The sequence below is a fragment of the Symsagittifera roscoffensis genome, chromosome 10 (assembly GCF_963678635.1).
Source record: "Symsagittifera roscoffensis chromosome 10, txSymRosc1.1, whole genome shotgun sequence".
In the NCBI taxonomy this organism is placed as follows: domain Eukaryota; kingdom Metazoa; phylum Xenacoelomorpha; order Acoela; family Convolutidae; genus Symsagittifera; species Symsagittifera roscoffensis.
Genome location: NC_087071.1, coordinates 16,562,857 through 16,587,621, shown reverse-complemented (window position 1 = coordinate 16,587,621; position 24,765 = coordinate 16,562,857). Strand labels below are relative to the sequence as shown.

Below are 24,765 nucleotides of genomic sequence, written 5' to 3'. Positions count from 1 at the left end.
AGTGTTACCTCTAGGCCAAATGGTAAGCATCCTCAATGCTGCTAAGGCTCACTGAAAAAGAAACATCAATTTCAACTTCAAATTTAAAAAATTTTGTTTAAGGGAGAAAAGTCTAATTCCCGATTACAAAACATTCGAAAGGTTCAAATTCTAAGTGACACCAATTGGGAAATTACTCATTTTCAAGTTTTTTTTATGGTTTACAATTTTGTTGTCTTTTCTGAAACTCGTCACAGTGGAGTAAGTTGGATTAATATTTCTAATTTCATCGATGGTTGATTTCAAATTTAAACAACGATAGCCGGGGGTGCTGTCCATGTAGCACATAATGTTCAGACCATACACATAAACTGCTTAAAAAGATTTTTCAAGTCTAATTTTTTTCAAATAAATGTTGGTTATAGTGAGTAGGGTTAATGAATGATCCAGCAAAAGAAAAGATTTCAGACATATTCGACAGTCACAGTAAAAAATACAATTTAGAAAACGACTTTTTACGAACTATTTCAGTCTTTTGATGAAAAATACAACTCATTTAAAGTTTATTTTTGTCTGCTGAGAAATATAAAATCTTAAAAATACTTTCGAATAAAAAATTCATTCATAATTTTGCCCCATGTACATTGATAACGTAATTTGTCTTTTTAAATAGAAGAATTTGTATTGAACTTACAAAATGAAATATCAAAAAAGCTCTTTCGCCTGTGAACAACTTTTAAGATTTTCACTTTTAACATGCAAATAGCGGCAACTTGGTCAAAAGCTCAAGAAAACAAGCAACCACCACTTCTCAGTTAAATATAAACAACTTAAAATTGCTGAAGTTGTAAGATAAAATTTCTGAAGTAAAATAAAAAACGAAATCAGATGGCATGCAATTTATTTAAAAACAATCTTCTTAAATCAACGACAGTTCCCAATAGTTGAAAACAATGCAAAATCTCAAAATGTTTAAACATAGCCAACAGGTAAATAGAAAAGAGCCTATGAACGCAAGCAAACAGAAAAAAATACTGAAATGTTTTATGAAAAGTCTCAACTTTCGAGCTTTTAAGAACAAAATAGAAGGACTTCAGAATCATTGAAATTCATGAGAAAATTATGAGAAAAATTTTGTGATAAAATTGAAAGCAATTTGAAAAACTTGGATTAATAGGTAAGTTTTATATTACGCTGGGAAATCAGAAAACTAAAAACCACTTGCGATATTAGAAATCGATCACGTTTTTCGTGACCTTTACACATTTGCTGTTCGATAGTGGTGTTTGCAATCTTTCTGAAAAAGAAAGTGAAGTGAACTCAAAATCTCAAAATCACACCACAATAATCAAACTTGAGCCTGAACAAACTTTAACGTTTTCTGAAAAATTAGTTCTCCATAAAAAAATCATCAAGGCCTATAAAAAAGTTTTCACTTTGTTCATCAACTCTTGAAAAAACAGACAATTATTTCATTTTTATGTTTGAAATAATTGTTAAACATGAGAATTGACACAGCGCCCAGGCGGAGTTTTGCATCACTTGCGATACCACAAAAAACTTCAAATATATTCTGGAGTGATGTTCTATTTGCGGCAAATACGCCCAGAAATACTTTCTATGGTGTTTGACAAAACTTTAAAAAAATTATTGATTAAAGTAAACTAATAAAATATACGCCGAAAGATTTTCGAAGCGAAAGAGAAAACACATACGAAGTCAAATTTAGTCGAGCTACAAATTGCAGGAGTGTAAGAGAAATTTAGAAAATAACTACAAAGAAAACTGCATACAGCAAAAAATTTTAACATGTGGCAGGTAAGCCGACAAAACATTAGCAGACAAGTAAAAAGCCGACATTTGTTTTGAGACAGAATATTTCCCCTTTGAAAAATTAACAAGCAGTTCCTGGTCAGATTTGATCCCACGGATTTTGCGGTCGCAGGCATATTCGGTACCTCCATTATTATCTAAGATACCAAGTGATTTTGTTAAACAAGTTTGTTTTAACCCGATTTGCTAACGCTTGCTAATCGCAAGCCATACTTGTCAACGGGCCGGGCCGCCCGTGGGCCTCAACGGGCCGGGCCGAGGTTTTCACTTTTGTCAACGGGCCTCAACGGGCCTTACTTTTATTGACTAACCAATGTTATGTTTCAGTGCGCACTGTACAGCTTGCAGTGTGCTAAACGACATGACTACTACGTTCACTGCCGATTCACTGCAGAAACTAATTCGACGTGACACGAAGGACGAAATCTTTGCATTTGTGGAAAAAGACTCTGTGGGCACCACAAAACACTTCAAATCCGAAGTCTGGAAGACATTTAAACTTGTGAAAGTCGTCGCCTCTGGATTCATTATTCCGAATTTGTGCTGCTGCCATAAGTGCGAATGTGTTCTGATTTGTTTTTTACCAAAAAAGCAGCAACGGGCCCCAGCGGGCCGATATTTAATAAGTTCCCTGTTTATCGGGCCGCCAACGGGCTCGACTTGAATTATATCGGGCCGGGCCTCAATTATGGCGGCCCGTTAATAAGTCTGTCGCAAGCGTAAACATCTTTTTCAAAATTAAGTAAAATAACAGAAAAACTTTTGTTGCCAACAAACAGTTTTTTATATGTAGCCTTAAATGATGAATCTCTTTCATCATGTAGAAAATTTGCGTGTACATAAGCAAGCAGAAGTGAAAATCAGCCGAAAAACTACTTCATATGAACATAACTTTCATGCCTTTCGTAACTGTTGTTTAATTGTTACATACCTAATATCTTTTTATTACGTATTTTTGACTGATTTATAAGGTAGCTGGTTTATACTTTGGTTGGTTAAATTACCACTAAAATATTTGACTAACAATTTCCTAATAAAACTAACTCACGTAAAGAGAATTGGTTCAATAGGCTTTTCTATTCCGCGACAAAGTCCAAAAATCAATATCTTTCGGAACTAAAATATTTTTTCGAACCCAACGTTTATTCATGCTTTTGGACCATTTGCATTTTCGTAGTTGTATACCGTTATTTGCCTTCTATATAGAAAATGATTTTGAAACGAAGAAACCATAAGTCATACTGCGATGACTCAAAATCGAGCGAGAACAACGATTCGGGCTTTTTCTAAAATAAACCAAAAATCGAAAAGAACCAACACCACATCATGTTTTTATTACGTTCATTGGCACCTCATGGTTGACAATTTTTGCGATATAACCGAAAAAATAGGACCAAAGTTAACCAATGGCAACGAAACTTCGTCCCTTTCGAAAAGTGTGAATTATAGTGCTTGCAGTGGCTCTAATTTTTTTCGTTTTGATCGTGAACTTCAGAAGCAAGTTGATAAATCATTTAAGTACTGCTTTTTTGCTTGTTTTGGGTACCAGGTATGGTTGTTTTTGTTCGAATAGATGAAATAGTTTCTTCTAGTTTGTTCATGGTGTTCTTGTTCCGAACACGGAAAGTGTGGAGGAAATTTGTCTTCGGGTGGTTTAATTTTTCCACTCAAAATCACGTAGTATCACTAATCACGGGCGAACTTTTCTTTAGGCTCTTCTGCTATTTTTTTGGGCCTTTAAATTCACCAGGAAATTTTATAAAATTATTTTTTGTTCACCTTGTCCGCTTGTTACAAAAATTGGCATGCAAGTCTTTTCAAATCTACTCAATTATAAAAAAAATGTTGCTGATTATGCTTAATTACATTAACTGCCGCCCATACTCAAGCTTTAGACCTTTGTTTACACCCTCTGATCACATCACGAAAAAATAAGACTATTTGCTTAAAAAAACTGATTCTTTAAAACTGTTCTGTTAGGAACTTTCTGTGCTACTTGCACAGCAGCCGGCTATCCTTCGTCTATCCTGTATGTTTCGTTGATATTTCCAATATTCATGAAATACGAGCTTTTAACAATATTTGCACTCAGAGGCGAGACGGAGTTTTGCAATGTCTGCGATGCAGAAAACACAAAGCGCTACAAGATTTTGAGTCGAAAAAAAATAGAAATCAAAAAGTATTTCTGAAAAATTCATTGAAAACGTTAAATTTGAAAAAATTACAGCTACAAAAACTTCATGTTTGTATCGAATTAAGTTATAAACAGCCTTTTAAAATTGTAAAATATTAACCGAGCTGCAACAAGGACATTTTTTGGGATGAAACCTGTTGAGCCAAAAACAAACTTTTTGTCATAAAAATGTTTGAAAGTTTTTAGGACCCATCCAAACTGAAACACATAATCGCATACGGATATATTTTGCTTGAATTACGCAATACAAGTTGACTAAGTCGATATTACATAATCTGAAACTGTTGAAATATTTTAAAAACGAACAAAAAACAAACTCAAAATCGACTTGGTTTGTGAACGATTTATGATCTTTTAAATTTGTGAACTTTCAGTTGTGTAAAAATTATTCAAATTGGAACAAAACCCATGCTTTAAAAAGAAGACCAGTAAAAAAATCTTCGAGAAAAAAATGCCATTTAAAAAATCTGAAAAAAAGAACCGAGAGAATCTAGGACGGAAATCGCGAACCCGAAAAAAAAAGAGACATTTTTATGAAAAGATAATTACAACTTGTAACTGGCTTTGAACAATTACTACCTCATCGATACTAATTTTATTTGAGTTTTCAAGAAACTGAGCATGTCAGAAGAAGATGATTGAGTCCAGCAGATGAATGATTCCTATAAACAAAGTTATTTATGGGAAAATTGGCTCTTTTCCACTTTGCATGTTTAAAAAATTTTGCATGTTAAACAAACCAACAGCTGTCAAAGCAGATGGTATTATAGTGCCAATGCAGCATGCTGATACAAAGGCAATAAGTATCACTTTTATTTGAGACTTCAGTTGGGGAAAAAGTTCCATCGTACCATCACACTAAGAACTAACTAACTAGTAACAACTAACAATATTTGACATGTGGGGGAAATAGAAAAGCGCCTTATCTTCATATTAAACCAATTGTTTATTGCATCGTATTGTACCACGTAGAACCAATTGTTTAAACTTCTGGTGCGGAGAACGGTAAAGGTCTACGCGGATTGTTGTTTCTTTTTAAAACCCAAAACGGTTCCGAATTTCTATTTTATTTGCCATCAAAGAACATCAGCGTCACTTTTTAAAATAACCACCTGGTTTTCGTGTCACTTCAATTTCAAAATCAAATTTGATGATTTTTGAAAAATCTGAAATATACACTGAATATATTTCCGATTTTTGAAAAATCTGAAATGTAAACTGAAACTCATGTTGCTTCATGGAAAAGTTGAAACCCAAAACGGTTCCGAAGTTCTATTTTATTTGCCATCAGAGAACACCAGCGTCACTTTTTAAAATAACCACCTGGTTTTCGTGTCACTTCAATTTCAAATTTGATGATTTTTGAAAAATCTGAAATATACACTGAATATATTTCCGATTTTTGAAAAATCTGAAATATACACTGAAACTCTGTTGCTTCATCGAAAAGTTGAAACTAGGTGTTGATGCATCTCCTGAATTTTCTCTAAAACTAGTTAAGTTAACTGTAAATTATAAATTAAATCATTCTTTCAAATAAGTTATAGCTACAAATACAACAACGTGGAACACCAAAACGTGGAATAGAACAAAAACCGATCGAACAATTCAATCAATCAATCAATCGAATCATTGAATTTGCGCTGAGATTCTAAATCTACCGAAAAGATATTTAGCCGAAAACAAGAGACGACATTTGAAATCCCAAAATTTACTTCAATTTTTTTCTAACTCATTTTCCAGTTTTCCGCTTAATTGGAATTTTTTACATAGAAGCAGTATTTTGATACAACGATAATTCGGAATCAATAGAATTTACGCAATTCAGTCTTGTTTAATTATTTCATTGGTTCTTGAATTCCGACTTAGAATTGAAGTCATTGTCACAAAAATTGTTTTGGAAACAGAAAATCTGGAAAAAGATTTAATATTCTATTTTTTATAGCTTCCGGATTCAAACAAATCGCCCTTGAACTATAAAATTGTATCAGTTTGGTTGTTCCTATTGCACGAATACTTGACTTAATTACAACTGCATCACATTTTTATCTGCAAATTATATTTATTTTAAACTGCTGTTTGTGTTCTATAAAAATATGCAACATTTAATGCACAAGAGCGAATTTAGTAACTCTAAGGTTGAAAAACAGCTCATAATTTATTCATTAATTGCACCTTTTTAAAGAGATAGATAAAGGTAGAGTAAAAAATGACTTATGCTTAAAATGATTAAAACGATTTCAATTTATATATCTTTTAATATCATAGCAGCTAGACTCAGTTTATTGGAATAGTATCGGACTAAACCAATATACTGAATTAAAATAGGACTTTTTAAAATTTTGGCGGAAACAGAATTTACTATATTTTTTTCTGAATCAAATTGATGGTTAACATTAAGCACCCAAGCCCCAGAGCTATAAACCAAACACCAACGAGACTAAAACCATTCAGATACATTAGGGCAGGAGTGTTTAACTTATCCAGATTGATAAATCTCACAAACTGATAAATAAATCGAGTTGTTTCATTAAGAATAAAATGACCTTGGATCGATGTAGCATGAAAAGCGAGAGAGGGAAGAATGGGGGTGAGTGGGGGGGTCGAGGTGGCAGCACATTTCACTTTCGCATCGCCTGCAACGCTTCGCTAACATTACTGCAAAATAAATCAATTTCTCATTTTTTCAATAGCAATAGTAATTAAATGAATTATTCAGGCTCGTAAATTTTTTTTCGAAAAACTGCAAATTCTTAAAAAATAGTAAATTTTTACAGATATTGACCAATTCATATTGACATAGATAACTTTAAAGGTTCATTAATAAATCATGAAATAGTTAATTACACTAGATTTGGTGAAGTAAAGCTCCCTCAGTTAAACTGACAATAAATCATAACTGAGTTATTATAAATTCCTCTTTAAAATTCAACAGAAAAATATAAAGAAAAAATGCATGTATCATTTTCGTTACACATATTGCACTCATTTTATATACTCTAATCGTTAACATTCACCATTCACTGCGGGAAAAAATTCCCGATTTGACAATTTTCAATTGCTAGTTTCATTGCGACTTTAGATAAACACGATGCCATAATGAATTGCATACATCATTAAAATGTCGAAATAATTCAATTTGCGCAAAAACAGAAAAGCCGAATTTCAAGCATCTTTTCCCGGGAAGAAAAGATTTCTTTAAGTTTCGGGTAAACCATTGTTTTTTTTTTGCTTATATTTGAGGAAATGAAAAGATCACCGTACAAAACATTTTTTCGACAACTTCAATAGTATGTTCTCAATATTTTACCAAAATATTATTACATCTACTTTATAAATTTTCAATTAAATTACTGCTAGAGACAACTTGGAGATCCACGTTTTTCTAGAAACAGTCTATCTACTAACTCTGTTTCCAATATTTCAGAATACATGTCTTTGAGAAGTGTATTGGGGAGAGGATCTAGAGATGAGAATGTTCTAGAATGGTTCTACTTTTGACTGTATCGGTTCGCATTTTCTAGATTGTATCGATGTTCTTCTGACGATGTAGTGTGGCGGTGGTGGTTGTGTTGAGAACATTCTAGAACGTTTCTCATTCTGTCTTTTTGGTGGTGGTTAAGTGTTGACTTGAATGTTTCCGATTGTTTCTATTCTAGAATGTTCTAGAATAGCCCGCAGTCTTTGAGGTTGGTCTTGATGATGACATCTGTGCAGGCGTCGAACACAAACTGGATGTTGCTGGTGTCCGTAGCACATGTAAAATGACTGTACACCTACACACACGGAGAAAAAAAACCCTTGAAAACAACTGAAATCTCAAACTCCCCATCAATCATAAAAGCAAAAAAAAAATCATTTCGCTAACTTTTATGTTAGTTTTTGACATAATCTGAGTTAATTTTCTAGATTGCTTCTTGGCCACCCGCAAAGTCGATTCTCTATCAACCCCTTAATCGAGTGAGAGAATATGATATTTTAAGTTATTTTTAAACTTTGGTTATACTTAAAAGAAAAAAGTAAAAGCAGCAGCGAAGCAGAAACTCACACCCCTTTCGATACATCTCAAACTATTTTAGCAAATGAGGCTGCGATTGCTAAGACGGAAAATATACATAAAAATAAAACATACAAAAACTTCATACGTTTTTCACGAATGAGCACTACCTAAACCGAGAGAACTTTCGCGCATAGCTTTTCAACCAAAACCAAAATTACCCTACAAAATTGTTTGCTCCGGAAACAAAATCATTAAAATCTACTTTTGCCCTTAAAACGACTAAGCCGGTATCACATTTTCCGAACCCCCCCTTTGAGCAAAAAAAAACTTTTGACCCAGCACAATAACGTAGCAAAGGAAATCCTAGCCAAGAGACAGTTGGCAGAGAGTCAATGCACGAACAAAATACTGACTTGCATCTTGAAAAACCTCATGTTTTGAAATTCACATAAATAGATGGCCTTACAGCAATTTTATTTCCGTAAAAATTTCTCATTGACACTTTTTATCTAAATGAACAAAAATTGAGAAAACTGGATCAATAGATAAATTTTATATTCCGCTAAGAAATTTGAAAATTAAATTCCACTTTCAAATCTAGAAGTCGATCGCATATTTCGTGACCTTTAAAATTTTGCTGTTCGATAGTGGCGTTTACCTTCCTTTTAAGAAAAGAATTGAACTGAAGTTAGAAAGAATCCAAGAGTCAAACCGCGAAAATGTAAATTAGCGCCCGAAAAAAATTACTTCAAGAAAACAAACAAAAAACATCATCACGACCTATTTCAGAATCTGGACTACGTTCACCGACTCTTAAACAAGAAATCATACAAAATCTGAGGCCATACGTTTGAAAACTATATGAACGATTCAAGACGTTTTCATATCTAGCAAAACTTGCTTCAACTAGAAAAAAGTTCATGATGTGGAAAGCAGGCCGACAAAAAATAAGCAGACAAATATTAGTCCGATAATTAAATTTCTCCCAAAATAAATTTATGAAAATTTCAACTCCAGGCCAGAATCGAACCCATTACCGTCTCAAGCATGAAATTTAACTCCAGCCTAAACAAACTAAATTGGTGTCTCGATTCGATCTTAACTATGAAAGTAGGCTGAGCAAATTATTCAGTGATTCGATTCTGTTAGACAAGTTGTTAGCCCGAAAAAGTTCAATAATCCGATTTGATTATGCTTGCTCATCGCAAGCGTAAACAAATGTTTATTTCATCCTATTGGATTCAAAAGTGACACCTTTTCTCGCAAACACCAAGAACAAACATACAAACATCATTAAATATCCTTAAACTAAAGAGTCTTATAAAACTGGGTCTAGGTCAACAAGCCGACGGGACTTCAAGCCTAAGGGACTTCAGGCCAAAAATTAAACTTTACAAGCACCTCAAATCATTATTTTTGCATCTGTAAAACGTTTCTTTTCAAAATCTTAGGCTAGTTCAGTCCATAATAAGCGTTATTTATGACAATGAATTACTTAGGATTGGCATTAGTTAATAATATCAGCCCTTTTTTGAAATGCATAAATTATAAACAAGAAAATTACCTTCAACCGTGTTTTATTTTTCAACTTTCCTAAACTTCATTTGGAGGTTTCAATTTCGTGAAAACGCTAATAATTACCGAATAAAGATCATGAAATTGAGAAATTCTTTAAAAAAATTTTCAAATTAACCTTTTTCATGACTTAATGAGAAAATTTTCGGCTTGAAGTCCCTAATTTTACGATTCGGCTTGAAGTCCCGTCGGCTTGATGTCCGGCACCCTATAAAACTACATACAGAGTTAAAACGGTTTCAGAGGACAGAGACACTTGATTTTATTTTGACCTCAATTACGTATTTTGACCTCACTGAATAAAACTCAACAAAAAAGGAATGTACTATTATAGTACAGCTTATAGGCTTCCTTTACATATCTTAAGCACTTGATAAAATAACCAAGCAAAAAAATTCATTCAAATGATCAAACAGATTACATTAAATCTCAGAAAACTAGACGTCACAAATGAGACCAGTCATAAATGAACGAAATACACTAACTATTCAGTTCAATACGGTGCACTGACGTTGACATCATCAGATTCAGGTAAGTGCTTTTTGTAATCATTTCTCTCGGATTGCCTTTTTCTAACTTTTTAAAACTTTCTTATTTTGCTTCGATTCTCATATTGATCTAATTTGAAACATGTCCAAATTCTGCACCGCATCAGAAAATTCAAAATTCAAGAACCTTTCAAAATGTTTCGCAAAGTCCCCGTTCCGCTAAGTCCTAGATACGCCGCTTTTGTTTTAAAAGCCATCAAAAACCACACGACTTGAAAGTTTTGTTCATTAGACATTAATACAGTAAAAGTGAGGGGTATTGAATGAGCGTTGTGTGTGATGTGCGAGTGTGTGAGTGAGTGACTTGCCTCCTTGGTGAGTTTGCGTCTGTTGAGGTTCTCGAACTTCATCTGGATGTACTGGCCAGCCTCCATGAATGTGTTGGGGCCAGAGTACTCTGGGAAGCAGTGGGTCAGGGGAGACTTCGTTATCTTCTCCTCAAACAAATCTAAACACAAAGTATACACAATAAAACTAGTAATGATGATAATAATAATCATAATAATGATGATAATGATAACAATAATCATAATAACAATAATCATAATAATAAACATATCCAATAGAATATTGGAAAAGAGTTATTGAACACAAGAAAACATTAAAAAAAACTGACTTTCTTGAAAAAACGGAATTGCAAAGAAAAAAATAGATGCTCTTTAAGCTCTTTGAATTTCGAGAACAATTTATGATTATGTCACTTTCAGCAGATGAATTTCAATTGAACTCAAAAAATGCATATATACCTGAGTGCATTCATAAATGCATCATTATGTATGAATGCACATCTGTAGATATGAGAGACATTTAAGACTTTTCCTGAAAAAAAAACAGCAAGATCTATATAAGAATCTTCGCTACGTTCATTACTCATAATAATCATAATAACAATAATAAAAATAATGGGTTCCTGGTTGTTGTACAAGTACAAGAAAAGCACAGTGCTGATTTCAATCATCCGAACAAAACGAACGAAACTTGAAATTTCAAACCCGTTTTTCACAATTTGTGTTAAGTTTAGACAAAAACTGAAGTTAACAAAAGTTAAGTTAACTGAAGTTTTCGCAGGGATTATTATGGCGCAAGTTTTTTTTTGAAATTATCTTCCAAAATTTCAACCAAAAAAGGAGTTATTTTGGTTTTTTAATTGATCAAAAATTACGCTGAAAGAACCCAGTTGATTGATGAAAAAGAAATACATTTTTTTTCAAATTACAACTTAGTTTTCAGCCTCAAAGATTATCATTAGATCATAGGATACATACAATTTAAACTCACAAAATTTTTGGAGGGGAAAATTTCATTTCATTAAACACTGTTTTCGAAATAAAGTACGACTTTTGTCAAAATCGCGTACATAATTTGAATTCTCGGCTATTTCACTATTTCAAACTTCAAGCTTTATGGAATTTTAACGCATACCGTTTTCGAAGAATTAAATCCGAACATTTTTTCTTTGGGGACCCATCTAGCATGTACTTGGAAATTGATACAGGGATGGCTTTGGGGGGGGGGGGGGTGGGTGGGAAGCTCCTTCACTTTTCCTCAGGGATTCGACCTCCAGCCGACCAAAAGGACCCCCCTTTGTACTATTTTTAGATATCCTATTTGGTGATGGACCCTAAAATTGTCTAAAGACGCCTTCGGCGCCAATATATACTATTTTTGAGGTGGGAGCGCGCGCCAAAAAACGCGATTTTTTGGTCAACATTTTCCAAAAAGTGCCTAAAACCGCCTTTTTTGGCCTGGTCTTTTTAGTGCTTTGGGAGAGCGAGGAAAATCAATTTGGTCGATCCAAAAAAAGGTCGACAAAATTTTCGAAAGAAAATCCTAGATCCGCCCCTGCATTGATGTAATTTTAAACAAAAGCTGAGCTACCTTTCTTGTTGAGGAACAGAATAATGGATGTCTCAATGAACCACTTATTGTTGCAGATAGAATCAAATAATCGCATGCTCTCCTGTAGTCTATTCGTTTCTTCGTCTTCTGCTAGCAGACAGTCGTAGCCACTCAGGGCCACACAGAAGATAATGGCGGTCACTCCTAGAATAGAACCAAAAATTAATAACACCATTCATCCACAAAGGAAAAGGACCAACATACGAGCTGTTCAGCTCGTCACGGAGACCGCTGTTGTACTTCCAATTTGTTAAGTACTCAATTTATACATAAGAAATTAAAACTGCACAATAGATCAACTGTAAACAGATTTCAAAAGGAATTTAAGACAAAAGGAAAACAAGATAATGGCATTTACTCCTAGAAAAAAATGATGTTTTTTCGTTTCAAATTTTATGGGATTTTTTTTTGCATATTCCGCCCGATTTGAAGTTGAAGCTCTTAAAAATGACAGACAAGTTAAAATCCTTGCACCGGATTGGTTGAAGTCTAATTAACCACGAAGGTATGCTTAGAATCTCGCGATTACAATTTACAATTTGGATTATCACTCCTCGGAATAGAACAAAAATATTAATTAACAAACATCGCTGAAATTACTCAAAATCAAACATTCACTATTTCGTCAGCTGTAAAAAAAAAGATTCAAATTTTACTTGACTTGAAAAAATTGGAAACTGGGGCTATTCGAACCTATTCCTACGTGGTTAAACCAGTTGTTTACAGGAGAAATTAACTATAAAACTATTATGAACCTAACCGGTCGAAATAAATGTCAACAACCTTTAATAATCGCATGAAACTTTGGTACATGGGCATGTGTCCCAGGAATTTCTCCGGGAGGTTGCGTCCTTGGCAAAATTGCCCATTTCTTAGTGTCTGGTTTTGTTCACGTTTAAGTGCTTGCCCTAATGAACTGGCAAGAAAATCGACAATTCAAAGTAGATTTTAGGGACACAGCAAATGACTAGGGATGTTTCAGACAGTTTAGCTCGGGACAAAATTACCCGGACACGGAAAAGTTGGCGGAGCCATATAATGACGAGATTCAAATTGTCAAGGTTTCCCGTAGCTTAGAAAAATTCGAAAACTTTTTATAATAATTTGCAGATATGAAGAAAAATGTGCTGAACAAATATGTTGAACATAAAACCAGTATAAAAAATCTTTGTAATGTAACTTATCTGCTGAGTTACGAACATTTTAACTTTAGCCGAAACTGAAATTCTCGTTAGATACTCATTTCTTAACAAAAGACGATCCATGGCTCGGCGATAAAAACTCATAAGAACATGTTTTTCTATCGAATAAACAGCATCATTGCAAAATTTTGGCGGTTTTTGTTACAACGGAAGGATAAGTCAATCATTTGAAAAAAAACAGCAGCAGAATTATTCAAAATTATTATTTCTGATTGATACTCATAAACGCACGTCTCGAAAGTTCACAATTCTCAGCCGCCCAGTAACAAACACAAAACAACGAAAAAAAACCTTTCACGAGCTAACTGCTCAATTTCACTTAATCTGATAACAAACACATGGACAATCGAAGATTGGAAAAGAGTAATGAACGCAAGTAAACAGGAAAAAAAATGCTTTGTTGAAAAAATCTCAACTTTCGAACTTCAAAAAAAAAAACAGACGCTCTTTAAGCTCTTTGAATTTCTAGAACAATTTATGATTTACACTTTTGTGATAACATTAATACAACTTGAGAAAAGTGGATCAACAGGTAAAGTTTTTTTTTACGCTTGAAATCTAAAAATTAAAAACACTTTTGAAACTAAAAATCGTTCACGTTTTTTCTCGCGATTTCCACGTTCGTATGTGTCGAGTGCTATTTACGCTTTCATCAGATGAATTTCAATTAAACTCAAAAAGTGCATATATACCCAAGTGCATTCATACAAGCATTAATATGTATGAATGCACATCTGTAGTTTTTAGAGCAGAAAAGGTATTTTCTTTTTTCTGTCAATGAACTCAAGGAGTCAAAAAAATTATTTACTTTTCTCGATATGAAATCAACTTCTGAGAACCAAAGAAAATTATATCACCTTCAAGTTCTTTGTATTTCTAGAAAACTTTATGATTGACACTTTTTTGACAAAAAATATCCAAATTTGAGAAAACTGGAGCAAAAGAATTTCGTTACTCAGCTGGGAATTCTAAAAGTTGAAACCAATTTTTGAAACAAATAACTTTGTTTTTCAGCCATTTAAGCTTGGACGTGGTAATTTGCTTTTATTTAGAAAATGAATCAAATTGAACTGAAAAAAAATCAAAAAGCAGCCTCGAACGATCAAATTTGAGCGTGAAAAACTTTTAAATGAAACAAAAAATCACTGAGCGCGACCTACAGAAATTTGTTCACTAAGTTCATTGAAACTTAAAAAGCCGGGAAAACAACGCGGGCAGAAGTTGAAAAAAGTAATGAACGCAATAAAACAAAAAAACTTTCGAACAGCAAGAAGAAATACATGCCCTTAGAACTTGCGATACAAATATGAATGACTATGAAAATCAAAGGTAAAAAAATTTAAAATAACGTTTTCGTCAATAAAACTTGCAACAAAAGCCCAAAATATCGGGAAAAAAACTGCCTGCACCAATAGAAACTCCAGAAAGAAGTTTGAGAAAGTCCTTTCTAAGGAACTCAGCAGACAAAAATAAGCAGACAGACAATAATCTAAATTAGCCAAAATTTTCTAGTTGCAAAAAATAGTCTCAACTGGAATCAAACTGCCGGGCTTTATCGTCTCAAGCATGGAGGTTACAGCAACTTGGAATAAAGTTGAACCATCGATCTACGGGAACTAAACCGACAAAAATAAACAGACGGACGATAGTCCGAAAAAGCACAAAAATTCTAGTTTGCAAATCTTTGTCGTCTCAAGCAGTTGTTTTACCTCTGCGCCAGATGAGCCGGATGGTTGACTGGATTTGAATTGTTTTACCTCTACGCCAGACGTCCAAAAAAAAACTTGAGCAGAAACCCTTCATACCGAAAAGAAATTCAAAAAAATCGAAGCTAATAAAAAACTTTTAGTCCCTTTTCCCCTCAGAGCACACACACGCGCACAAACTTTTTTTCGAACGTAACGACGCAATAAGATTTCACTAAGTCGATATTAATTAAGCCGAAATTTATTAAGCCGATAAAAAAGACAAAAAAAACGAAAAAAAAGAATATTTGGATTTTGGGAGAGCTTTAGATTTCTAAATTAGAAGGCAACCGCATAAAACAATTAGCATCGTATTTTTCTCAACAATGAAGAAACAAAACTAAAACAACACGCAAGGGGTATATTTAAAGTGAATTTCTAGATCGAACTTTTTTCCATCTAACTAGGTAGTCAAAATTTCAGTATTTTGGGCCTTATGAAATTTAAAAATTTACACCTTCATAGTTTGGAAATTAGCAAAACTGAGGTTGATTGCTTCCCAAAATAGAAGTTGCATGTTTCATAAAATTCTGCAAGTTTTTACTGTTTCTAGCCTTCATTTGGGGTAGCAAGTTTCTTAAAGAAATAACCTATAGCGTGTAGTCGATTGAAAATTTTCTCAAGATTCATTTCATTCCATTTTTGTTTCGACCACTCTCTTAAAGATGGTACAAAGGAACTATGGCGTAGGGTATGTGTTTTATTTCCATTTTTGACTACCACAAATAAATCGCCTAAAAGGTGAAGCAGGATATCATATTAATGTCCTGCTAGTCGTGATTTGCATAAAAAATCAAAAAAATATTGCAGTTGGTCTCGAGTTCTCCGTTTTTCAGACTGAAGTTTACAAAATTTACAAATGAAAAGAGAAATTATCACTTTGATTTAGTGCGATTTACTAAACTTTGTACAGTTTTCAGTTTCAGTCGATTTTTTATTTTCATGTTTTTTTTATTTATTTACGTCAAACATTCAGGTCGAAAAATTTGGTTTAACTCGCACAACAACCGGCTATTCTTATTATCACTTAGAATTGAAATATACCTATTATTACCGTATTCAAAAACTTGAAACTGCATCTAATCATTTTCAACTTTTAACCCATGCCTATTATTTTTTTCTTCTCGGCTTCTTAGAAAATATTAACAACCGCTTCTTGTTTTTAGAAGTTTACAATCAGCAGTTATATTTAATGAGAAAATCATATTAAATTTAGTATCATATGTTCTACGACAGAGTGCGTGCATTATATTACACTTCTCAATGTTCAACCATCAAAAAACTAAAGAACAGATTTTGACCAGTACTTGCACATTCTATGAAACAAAATGAACGCAGTACCACAAGATGTTCATTACACTGCCTATGACCATAGAGGACAAGCCGATGATTCAACTGGGGACCAAAACTACCCATGCAATCCGTTGTCAACTCAAACAGCCAACATTCACAACAACCCAGAACCAAACGCCGCACTTTATATCAACAGGGTCGAGCAAATCGAGAGAACTCAAACAGCAAAACCTGTAAGCAAAGCAAACAAACTAACGAGCAAAACTTAATAGTTTTTGACGATTAAGAAAACCAGAAAGATAGGAAAAGGTAAAACTTGCTTAGTAACTGGACGAAACGTCATTGCTATTTCATACACAGAAGTGAATTTGCATTTCGCACGCAAAACCGTAAAGATCAACAATTTATTTAGAAAACAACTATACTAGAACTGCTAATAACCATACAACCATTCAAAAACTAGACAGCTCTGTATTCACACACCTCACAGCTTGATCAAAATGCGTTTTTATTTCGTTACTTGTTTCTGAAATACAAATTGAGTCGATTAATGCCAATGCTAATGTTCTAAGGTTCTCACCATACCCTGTATCAATCACATGATTATCATGAAAAAGCAGTCATGAAAACACTGCTCACAAAAAAAACGGCCATAACTAGAAAAATAATTAAATAACAGTGGTCGGAATAATTTGTGGACAAAAAGTTATGCTTGTTATTATACATTATTTTTATTAAACCGATATAATATAGGCAGACACCTATTAAGCCGGGAACAAAAAAGCAAAAGAGCCACAAAAAAAACTGTTGTCATAAAAAGCTTGAACTATGATTTCTATTAAGTTTTTCAGCATTTTGTGCGATCCTGATCGAAATTAGCTAACTAAGCTGGTAAAAGAAAAACCGAAATCACTTGGGCAGATTAAAGTTCTTAAGCAAAAAAACGAAAATTTCTTAAGCAAAAAAAATATAAACAGCTGAGCAAGTGAAATGTTATAATAATAATAAAAAACAATCTACAAAATGGCAACTAAGCCGAATGAACATTAGCAGACAACAATAAGCTGACACAGTGTTTTTAAAGCGGGCTATTTCCGTTTTGAAAAAAAAACAGGTCTTGTCAGATTCGAACCCAGGACCTTTGCCGTCCGAGGCGCAATCAATTTGAATTCATAATGAAATGAACCAACTTATTATTTCTAATTTTGACCATTCTGTAAACAAAGTTATTTACGGGGAAAAAGTCTAGTAGGCGATTACAATACCCTTGCTTATCGCGAGATTAGCCTCGATTTATTTAAAATCCGGCTACATCTCGGATTCGATTTGCGACTTAGAGATTATGAGTCCCACGCAATAACTACTCAGCCACGGACGCTTAATAACTCACAAACACTAGCCACAAATAAAGCAGAGAACAGAAGCTATGAATGAAGACTTTAATGTAATGAACACTAACTTGCCAGTTAGGTTAGAAAAAAAGAAGATTCGTACTTATACATTGCTCTTCACTCGTGTTATTTTTATTAATATAATAATACTATAATATATTAATATATTTTATTAATATAATAATATTATAATATTTATTAATATTATTATTATTAAAATTATTATTATGATGATTATTATAATTGTTATTATGATTATTATGATAATTATCATTATTATGATCATTATTAGTATTATGATTATTTTTATTATTATGATTATTATAATTATTGTGATTATTCTGCTTAGATTATGATTATTATATTTTTTTTTTACACAGAGGCGAAGTTGCACTACTGATACGACCGATGACACTACTGGGAAAAACTGAATGAGTAAAACTTTGAGCCTCCATAATTTGTTGAGTGACGCACGCCAATTATGAGTCTACATCATTTCTAAGTGACGCAAGCCAATTATGACGCATTAGCAGTTAATTTGAAAAAAGAAATTTATCATCTAACATGACTCAGTTTATAGAGCGGACGCATAATAACTAGTATACGGAAAAAAGTCATTTAAAACATCCGACCCTGCCCAGGTTCGATTCCTCTTATTTTGTTGCGGGTCTCCTTCTCTACCTCTACGCTACAGATCCATTGTACCTTAAAGCTAAAGTGCTATTTGCAATATAATAGTCTGTGTTAATATCTTTAGCATTGCTGTACTTATTCGCTGGTTATTGATCTGCAGTAAAATAGCACTTTAAAATGAACACTAATATTTGCGACTTAGGTTGAAAAAAAAGAGAGTTCATACTATCACACAAGCTTTCTTGCTTGTGTAATTATTATGATGATGATTATTATAATACTGATCTTTACTATGACTTCATGTCCAAATAGACATACAAAAACCGCTTTAATTCTTCCTTCGATTCTCGGCTAAATTATAGCTAAGCCAAAAAAAACTATGATCAATCATAAAAAAAAAAGATAAATAGCAGATAATGAGAATTAAAAAGGCTGCTTTGGGAAAAGTATTTGGCCTAACTGCCTGTCAAGAACAGGTTTTACCGACTGCGCGACTGTAATTCAGTTACCTCAAAACAGATCAAGAAAAGCAGAAAAACTAACCGTAGCGCATTTCAGACATTGACGGAGCGAATTATTCATGGCAGAGCTATAGTACAAAACTGGCTGCTGATAACACTCTTTGTCTATATTATTGCATCATTCGTATCCATAGTCTCAATCGCAGCAATCATGGGAAATACGTCAAAGAGATTTCAAAATAGATATGATAATATGGAAACGGAGAACGTCAAGCTTAGGCTACAACTTGACGAATTGCTCACAATCTCTTACTCAAGCTGGCAAACAGCGCACTTCAGAGCCTTTGACCTGGTTAGTTTTCTTAGCAAGAAATTTAAATCCAACAGAAAGATGGGAAACGTTGATGAAAAACAATACCAAAAAATTTGGTTGATGTGACCTTGTAATAGGAAGAAAAACGAATAAAAGGATTAAAGGTAGTAAATTAAATCCGGTTTCGGAACTAGAAATCAGACATCATTTTAACTTGTTACTAGAGAGTACAACTTGAACTCCACGTGATAAACAAATTCGAATAACGAATTTCGAAAAATTTAAATGTCTAACATAGCCAACTGACAGTTGAAAAAGAACAATAAACGCAAGCAAACTGAAAAAAAAAACTGACTTGTTTTTTGAAAACCCTCCATTTTTGAATTTCGCAGAAAAAAAACTAGATGGCCTTAAAGCTCTTTGAATTTGTAGATCAATTTATGATTGACACTTTTTTGATAAAATTAAACCAATTTGAGAAAACTGGATCAATAGGTAAAACTTTTATTTCGCTGGGAAATCTGATAATTAATTTCCATTTTCGAAATTAGAAGTCGATCACGTTTTTCGTGGCCTTTACATTTATGCTGTTCGATAGAAGAGTTTGCCTTCCTTTTAACGAAAGAAATGAAAAGAACTTAGAAAGAAATCAAAAGTCAAACCGCGAAAAAACGAAATTGAGCGTAAACATACTGTTAGTCTTCTTCCTGAAAAAAACAGCAAGACCTATAAAGGAGTACTCACTACGTTCATTACTCTTATAGAACAAAAAAAATGACCATGAATAAACATTTACACTTGTCCCGGAATAAAACAAAATAAAGTAGACCGACTCTAAATACCTAAATAAATTAATCACCCAACAGAGGTGGGGGAAAGGAGCCAGATTTAAAGGAGCAAGAGGAAAAATAGCAAAAGAAAAAGAGCAAAAGGAAACCGAAAACTATAGCCTTGAAGCTCTTAGACTTTCAAGATCAATGTATGATTGATGTAGCCAACAGAAAAGTTTTTAAAAAAAAGAGTCAATGAACGCAAGAAAACAGAAAAAAAACTGACTTGTTTTCAGAAAAAAATCTAAACTTAACAATTTCTAATTAAAAAAATATAAGGCTTTACAGCTCTTTGAACTTCAAAAACAATTTACGATTGACATTTTTTGATAAAATTAACTCAATTTCAGAAAACCGGATGAATAGGTAGATTTTACGAAACCGATAATTTTCGACTCATTTTTATGAGATAAAGATCGTTTCATCAGGTACTGCAAGATGACTGATATTAGGGACGGCTCAACACCAACATGAAAAGTTTTCTGAGACCAATCAGAGATTTTCGGGCAAAAAATATAATCGAGCATCAAAAAACAATGTAAAAGCCTTGAGAGGTTGCTATAATTGAGTAAGGAGAAGTAATATGATTATACATTTTTTATACGAAAGCCACAATGTACGATTAAAAGCTATACGATAACCGGATTATACGATTATAAGTTATACGCAGGGGCGGAATTAAGAGGGAGGGGGGCAGACGCCCCATCCTCAGGGAGTCGAAACTCTGCTGACCCCAAGGGTCCCCCTTTGTACTATTTCGAGATATCCAACTATTTCGAAATTTTTCTTAATGCACCTTTGGCGCTAAAATTTAAAAACTTTGCCGGGGAAGCGCGCGCCGAAAAAAGGCGATTTTTGGTCAAAACTTTCCAAAAAGTGCCTAAAAACGCCTTTTAGGCCTGTTTTTGTTTTTCAAAAATTTTGCCTGCGACGCAGAAAATGCGGCGAAAACAATGTCTTTTTTAGTGTTTTGGGAGAGCTCACGAATCAATTTGGTCCTCCCTCCCCCCACCCCTCGAAAACACTGGATCCGCCTCTGGTTATACGATTTTTTCACAATACGTCAATACACTGAACGCAACCAATATAAGTGTCTCCACTACCTCCATTGAAACTTTAAAATCTTCTTTCAAAAACACTCATACTTTAGAATTTGTTTTAGTTTTACACGAACGCTCGACGTATTTCACTTGATAACATCGACAACCAAAATTGAGGACAATGAAAATATTGGTTTCCAATTTTTACCGCTATTTTTAATGTAACTTCGATGCCTCGACAAAAACTCAGTAAAATTTGCTAAAAACATTCTCACACCAGTTATGCTAACGCAATTTGATTGCTGTCACGTTTGATTGTTAATCGTGAGAAAAATGAGAAAAAAGGATTCCATTAAAAGTGAGCCAAAAAAGTGCCAATGAATTCCATAGATTAAAAAATGATTGATATATTCAGAACTTTTTTCAATAGAAAATCAGCAAAGTTTGTTATTGGCTTGCAAAACTAACCGTCCATTTTTCAAATAAATTTGAAAAGTCCTTCAAAAGAAATCAAAAGTCAAGCCGCTAAATCAAACTTGAGCGTGAAAAATGTTTAAGACTTTTCCTATAAAGATCGAAGAAATTAACACGACCTATGTAAGTGTTTAATTTAAAGTTGATTGGCACACAAAAACATAAGAGCTAAAAGAGGAAGTTTCAAAAATGGAAGAGAAGAAATTTCAAAAACGGAATTTATTCAATCACTGCTCATTAACATTTAATCAAGACATATATTCTCAAAACTAACTTATTGGGCTATCAACCCAATGACGAATTATGAATTGAGCCCAAATTACCTACTTAAAGATAAGCTTTAGAAAGAAGCGTCTTAGCAGCACATTCACAGAATGCTTTAACGCTGAATCAAAATCTGGGTTACGTAGCAGCTAGAAGACAACAGTGTTAGCAGACACATTTATCAATCTCTAAATCTAAGGCAAATTTTGAAAAATAAAGACCACCATGTTAATCTTCGGCAACTCCAAACAACTTGGTTTTTCATAACGTAATCTCAAATATCAACAGAATATTGATAATATATAGCTTATCGAATATTGATATCGAATTGAAAACATAGCCAACTGACAGTTGAAAAAGAGTAATGAACGCAAGGAAACTGAAAAAAAAACTGCTTTGTTTTTTCAAAAACCTTCAACTTTCAATTTCGAAGAAAAAATCAGATGGCCTTAAAATAAAACTCTTTGAATTTGTAGAAAAATTTATGATGAACACTTTTTTGTCAACCCAATTTGAGAAAACTGGATCAATAGGCAAAACTTTTATTTTCACTGGGAAATCTGATAATTAATTTCCAATTTCGAAACTAGAAGTCGATCACGTTTTTCGTGATCTTTACATTTTTGCAGTTCGATAGTGGATTTTGCCTGTCTTTTTTTAACAATAGAAATGCATTGAACTCAAAATTAAATCACAAGTCAAACCGCGAAAAATCAAAATTGAGCGTGAACAAACTTTAAAGACTTTCCTGAAAAAAAAAATCGTTAAGACCTATGTACTCACTACGTTCATTGCTCTTAAAAACTAATTTTAAACCAGTTTCGAATAAATATTTCAAAAGGTAACTTCCCAAATGGAATAATTCCCAAATGGCATAAAAATGGAAACTTTTTCCAAATGGCATAAATTTCAAGTTTTCATTGTAATTTAAACGTTTTCCATCAATTTCTAATTCTATCATTTTGTCAGGAACGAAAGCATGAGAACAAGATTTGGAATTAATTGCTTCCAAACAAATTTAAGCAACAGATTTGTCGAAAAAAAATTGACCACAAGCAGCTTATTAATAATCGCATGCTTATGCTTCTTGCTTTTGATAAAAAGTTCTACAAGTTTTTCACGATAAAATGTCAATCAACAAATGTCAATTGACAATTTGGCTAATTTTCTCACATTGTTCACGAAAAAATTGTTCTCGATTTTTCCAAAGCAACTGTTGCATGAAATTTATGCCATTTGGGAAATTTTTAATTTTTATGCCATTTGGGAATTATGCCATTTGAGACGTAATCATTTCAAAACATGCTTCAGCCAATTACATTTGAGTTTGTCAAATTTGAGTGTTTAATGAACTGTCTGTTTACGCGGTTGTCTACTTACCAAGGAAACTTTCAAGATTGATTAAACTAGAGAAAATCAATGATCGTATCTATTTTGATATAAAAAAATTAAGGTTAAGTGATATCAGCTTCGTCAGGTTTTTTTGAGTTGTCGATATCGCACGTATAATTATTGCACAAACTAAAAATGGTGAACATTTTCCAATTTAGAAATTAAAAACGTATTATTTTCAGCTATCCGATGTGGCAGATCGTCAAAAATATCTCCAGCAAACAACAGATCAATTGAAAGCTACTCAGATACTTTTATCTTGGGAATTGTTCGAAAAAAGAAACTACATTTCACAATTGAACAAGACTGCAACAGATTTTGAAATGCAGTTACCACTCGCACAGTTAGATGCCGAATTAAATTTTTTTGACATTGACAAACTGGAACTGAAGCAACAACTTCAAGAGGACAAAATTTCTATGGCACAGGCGAGGCTTGCATTACTTAGACACTGTTAGAAGAAATCAGAAGAGAAAACTAAGCGGCACGAACTGCAATTAAAAAGTACTGGTGATCAAAGAAAAAAATCAATAATCATGACTAATTCCGCAAAAATTGCCGCAATATGGCCAATAATAAATTATCAAATGCTTTCTTCCTATTTTCGTTCTGGTTAAACGCAAAGCAAAGTATTTAAGATTGCCCATTTGGATAGAGATTTGCATCAGGCTCACGAATTTATTTTGCAGCAAAAAAAGCAACCGGCTGCTGTGCAAGTAGCACAATGGTTTGAAATCCATATCTTTTTTCAATTTCGATTCGGAAAATACTAGAACATTGTGGGACACAAACACCGTAGGAACGAAGTGCTTTCTGTATTTAGACAACCCCGTATTCCTACTCGTCAGTAAGCAGACAAAAACCATTTTAACCAATCAGAATCGAGATGAGAAAGCAAATTTACGAAATAATTATTAATTATTCATTTCTTCCTTGTATCGATTCTGATTGGTTGATACAGTATTTGTCTGCTTACTGACGAGTCTCAAAATGCGGTTGTCTAAACACTGCTACGTAACCCATAGGAACCCATACTCTCCACTCCCCAGCCAAACTGACACAAACATTAACACCAGTATTTCTCGTTGTTGATTGAACTTTCACGTACTATATGTTTTAAACGCTTTTACACAACAAACATTTGATAAACTTTTTGATTTATTTGAATCAATCATAAAATTGCTTTTTTTAGACTTGAAAATAGCTATTGAAAAAAAGATTGCTTTACAAAAACTGAACATTTTTAATTTTCGGGAAAATACAGGACTTAAAGCTCTTTAAATGTCAAGAATCTTTCATGAGTACCACTTTTTCACAAAGATAACCCAATTAGAGAAGACTGGGTAAACATGTATCTCTTTTATTCCGATGGGAAACTTTAAAATTTCACTTTTAAAAATAAATGTGATTCACGTATTTTTTCACTATTTGCATTTTCCGGATTGGATTGCGTAATTTGACTTCCTTTCAGCAATTTAACTTGAAATCAAACCACGAAAATTTAAATTTAAGCGTGCAATTTTTCCTGAAAAACAAAACAAAGAAAACTTGAGCTAACAAGTTTCTTCTCTTCGTTCATTGACACTAAAAAAATATCTTTATAGAAATCACTTGGGAAACTTAATGGAACACAAGCAAAAAGAAGCATTAACAGATATCAAAGCCAAAAAATAATTTAAAAAAGTCCAAAAACTACACT

At 33.2% G+C, this 24,765-nt stretch overlaps 1 protein-coding gene and 1 long non-coding RNA gene across 2 annotated transcripts in view; one reads left to right on the top strand and one right to left on the bottom strand.

Moving 5' to 3' along the window:
• Window positions 1-5,896: 5,896 nt before the first annotated feature.
• The window catches only part of LOC134855590 (guanine nucleotide-binding protein G(i) subunit alpha-like), a 32,623-nt gene continuing 13,754 nt past the window's right edge, over window positions 5,897-24,765 (bottom strand). The window contains exons 7-9 of the mRNA XM_063872127.1: window positions 12,008-12,172; window positions 10,438-10,577; window positions 5,897-7,782 (exon numbers count right to left, since the gene is read on the bottom strand). Of these exons, the coding sequence (XP_063728197.1) occupies window positions 7,672-7,782; window positions 10,438-10,577; window positions 12,008-12,172 (416 nt within the window). The 3' untranslated portion in view covers window positions 5,897-7,671. The remainder of the gene's footprint in view (window positions 7,783-10,437; window positions 10,578-12,007; window positions 12,173-24,765) is intronic.
• Window positions 9,752-23,649, top strand: LOC134855591 (uncharacterized). Its single transcript, XR_010164512.1, has 4 exons — window positions 9,752-10,112; window positions 16,192-16,501; window positions 18,851-19,105; window positions 23,249-23,649. It is a non-coding gene; the product is annotated as an uncharacterized LOC134855591 (long non-coding RNA).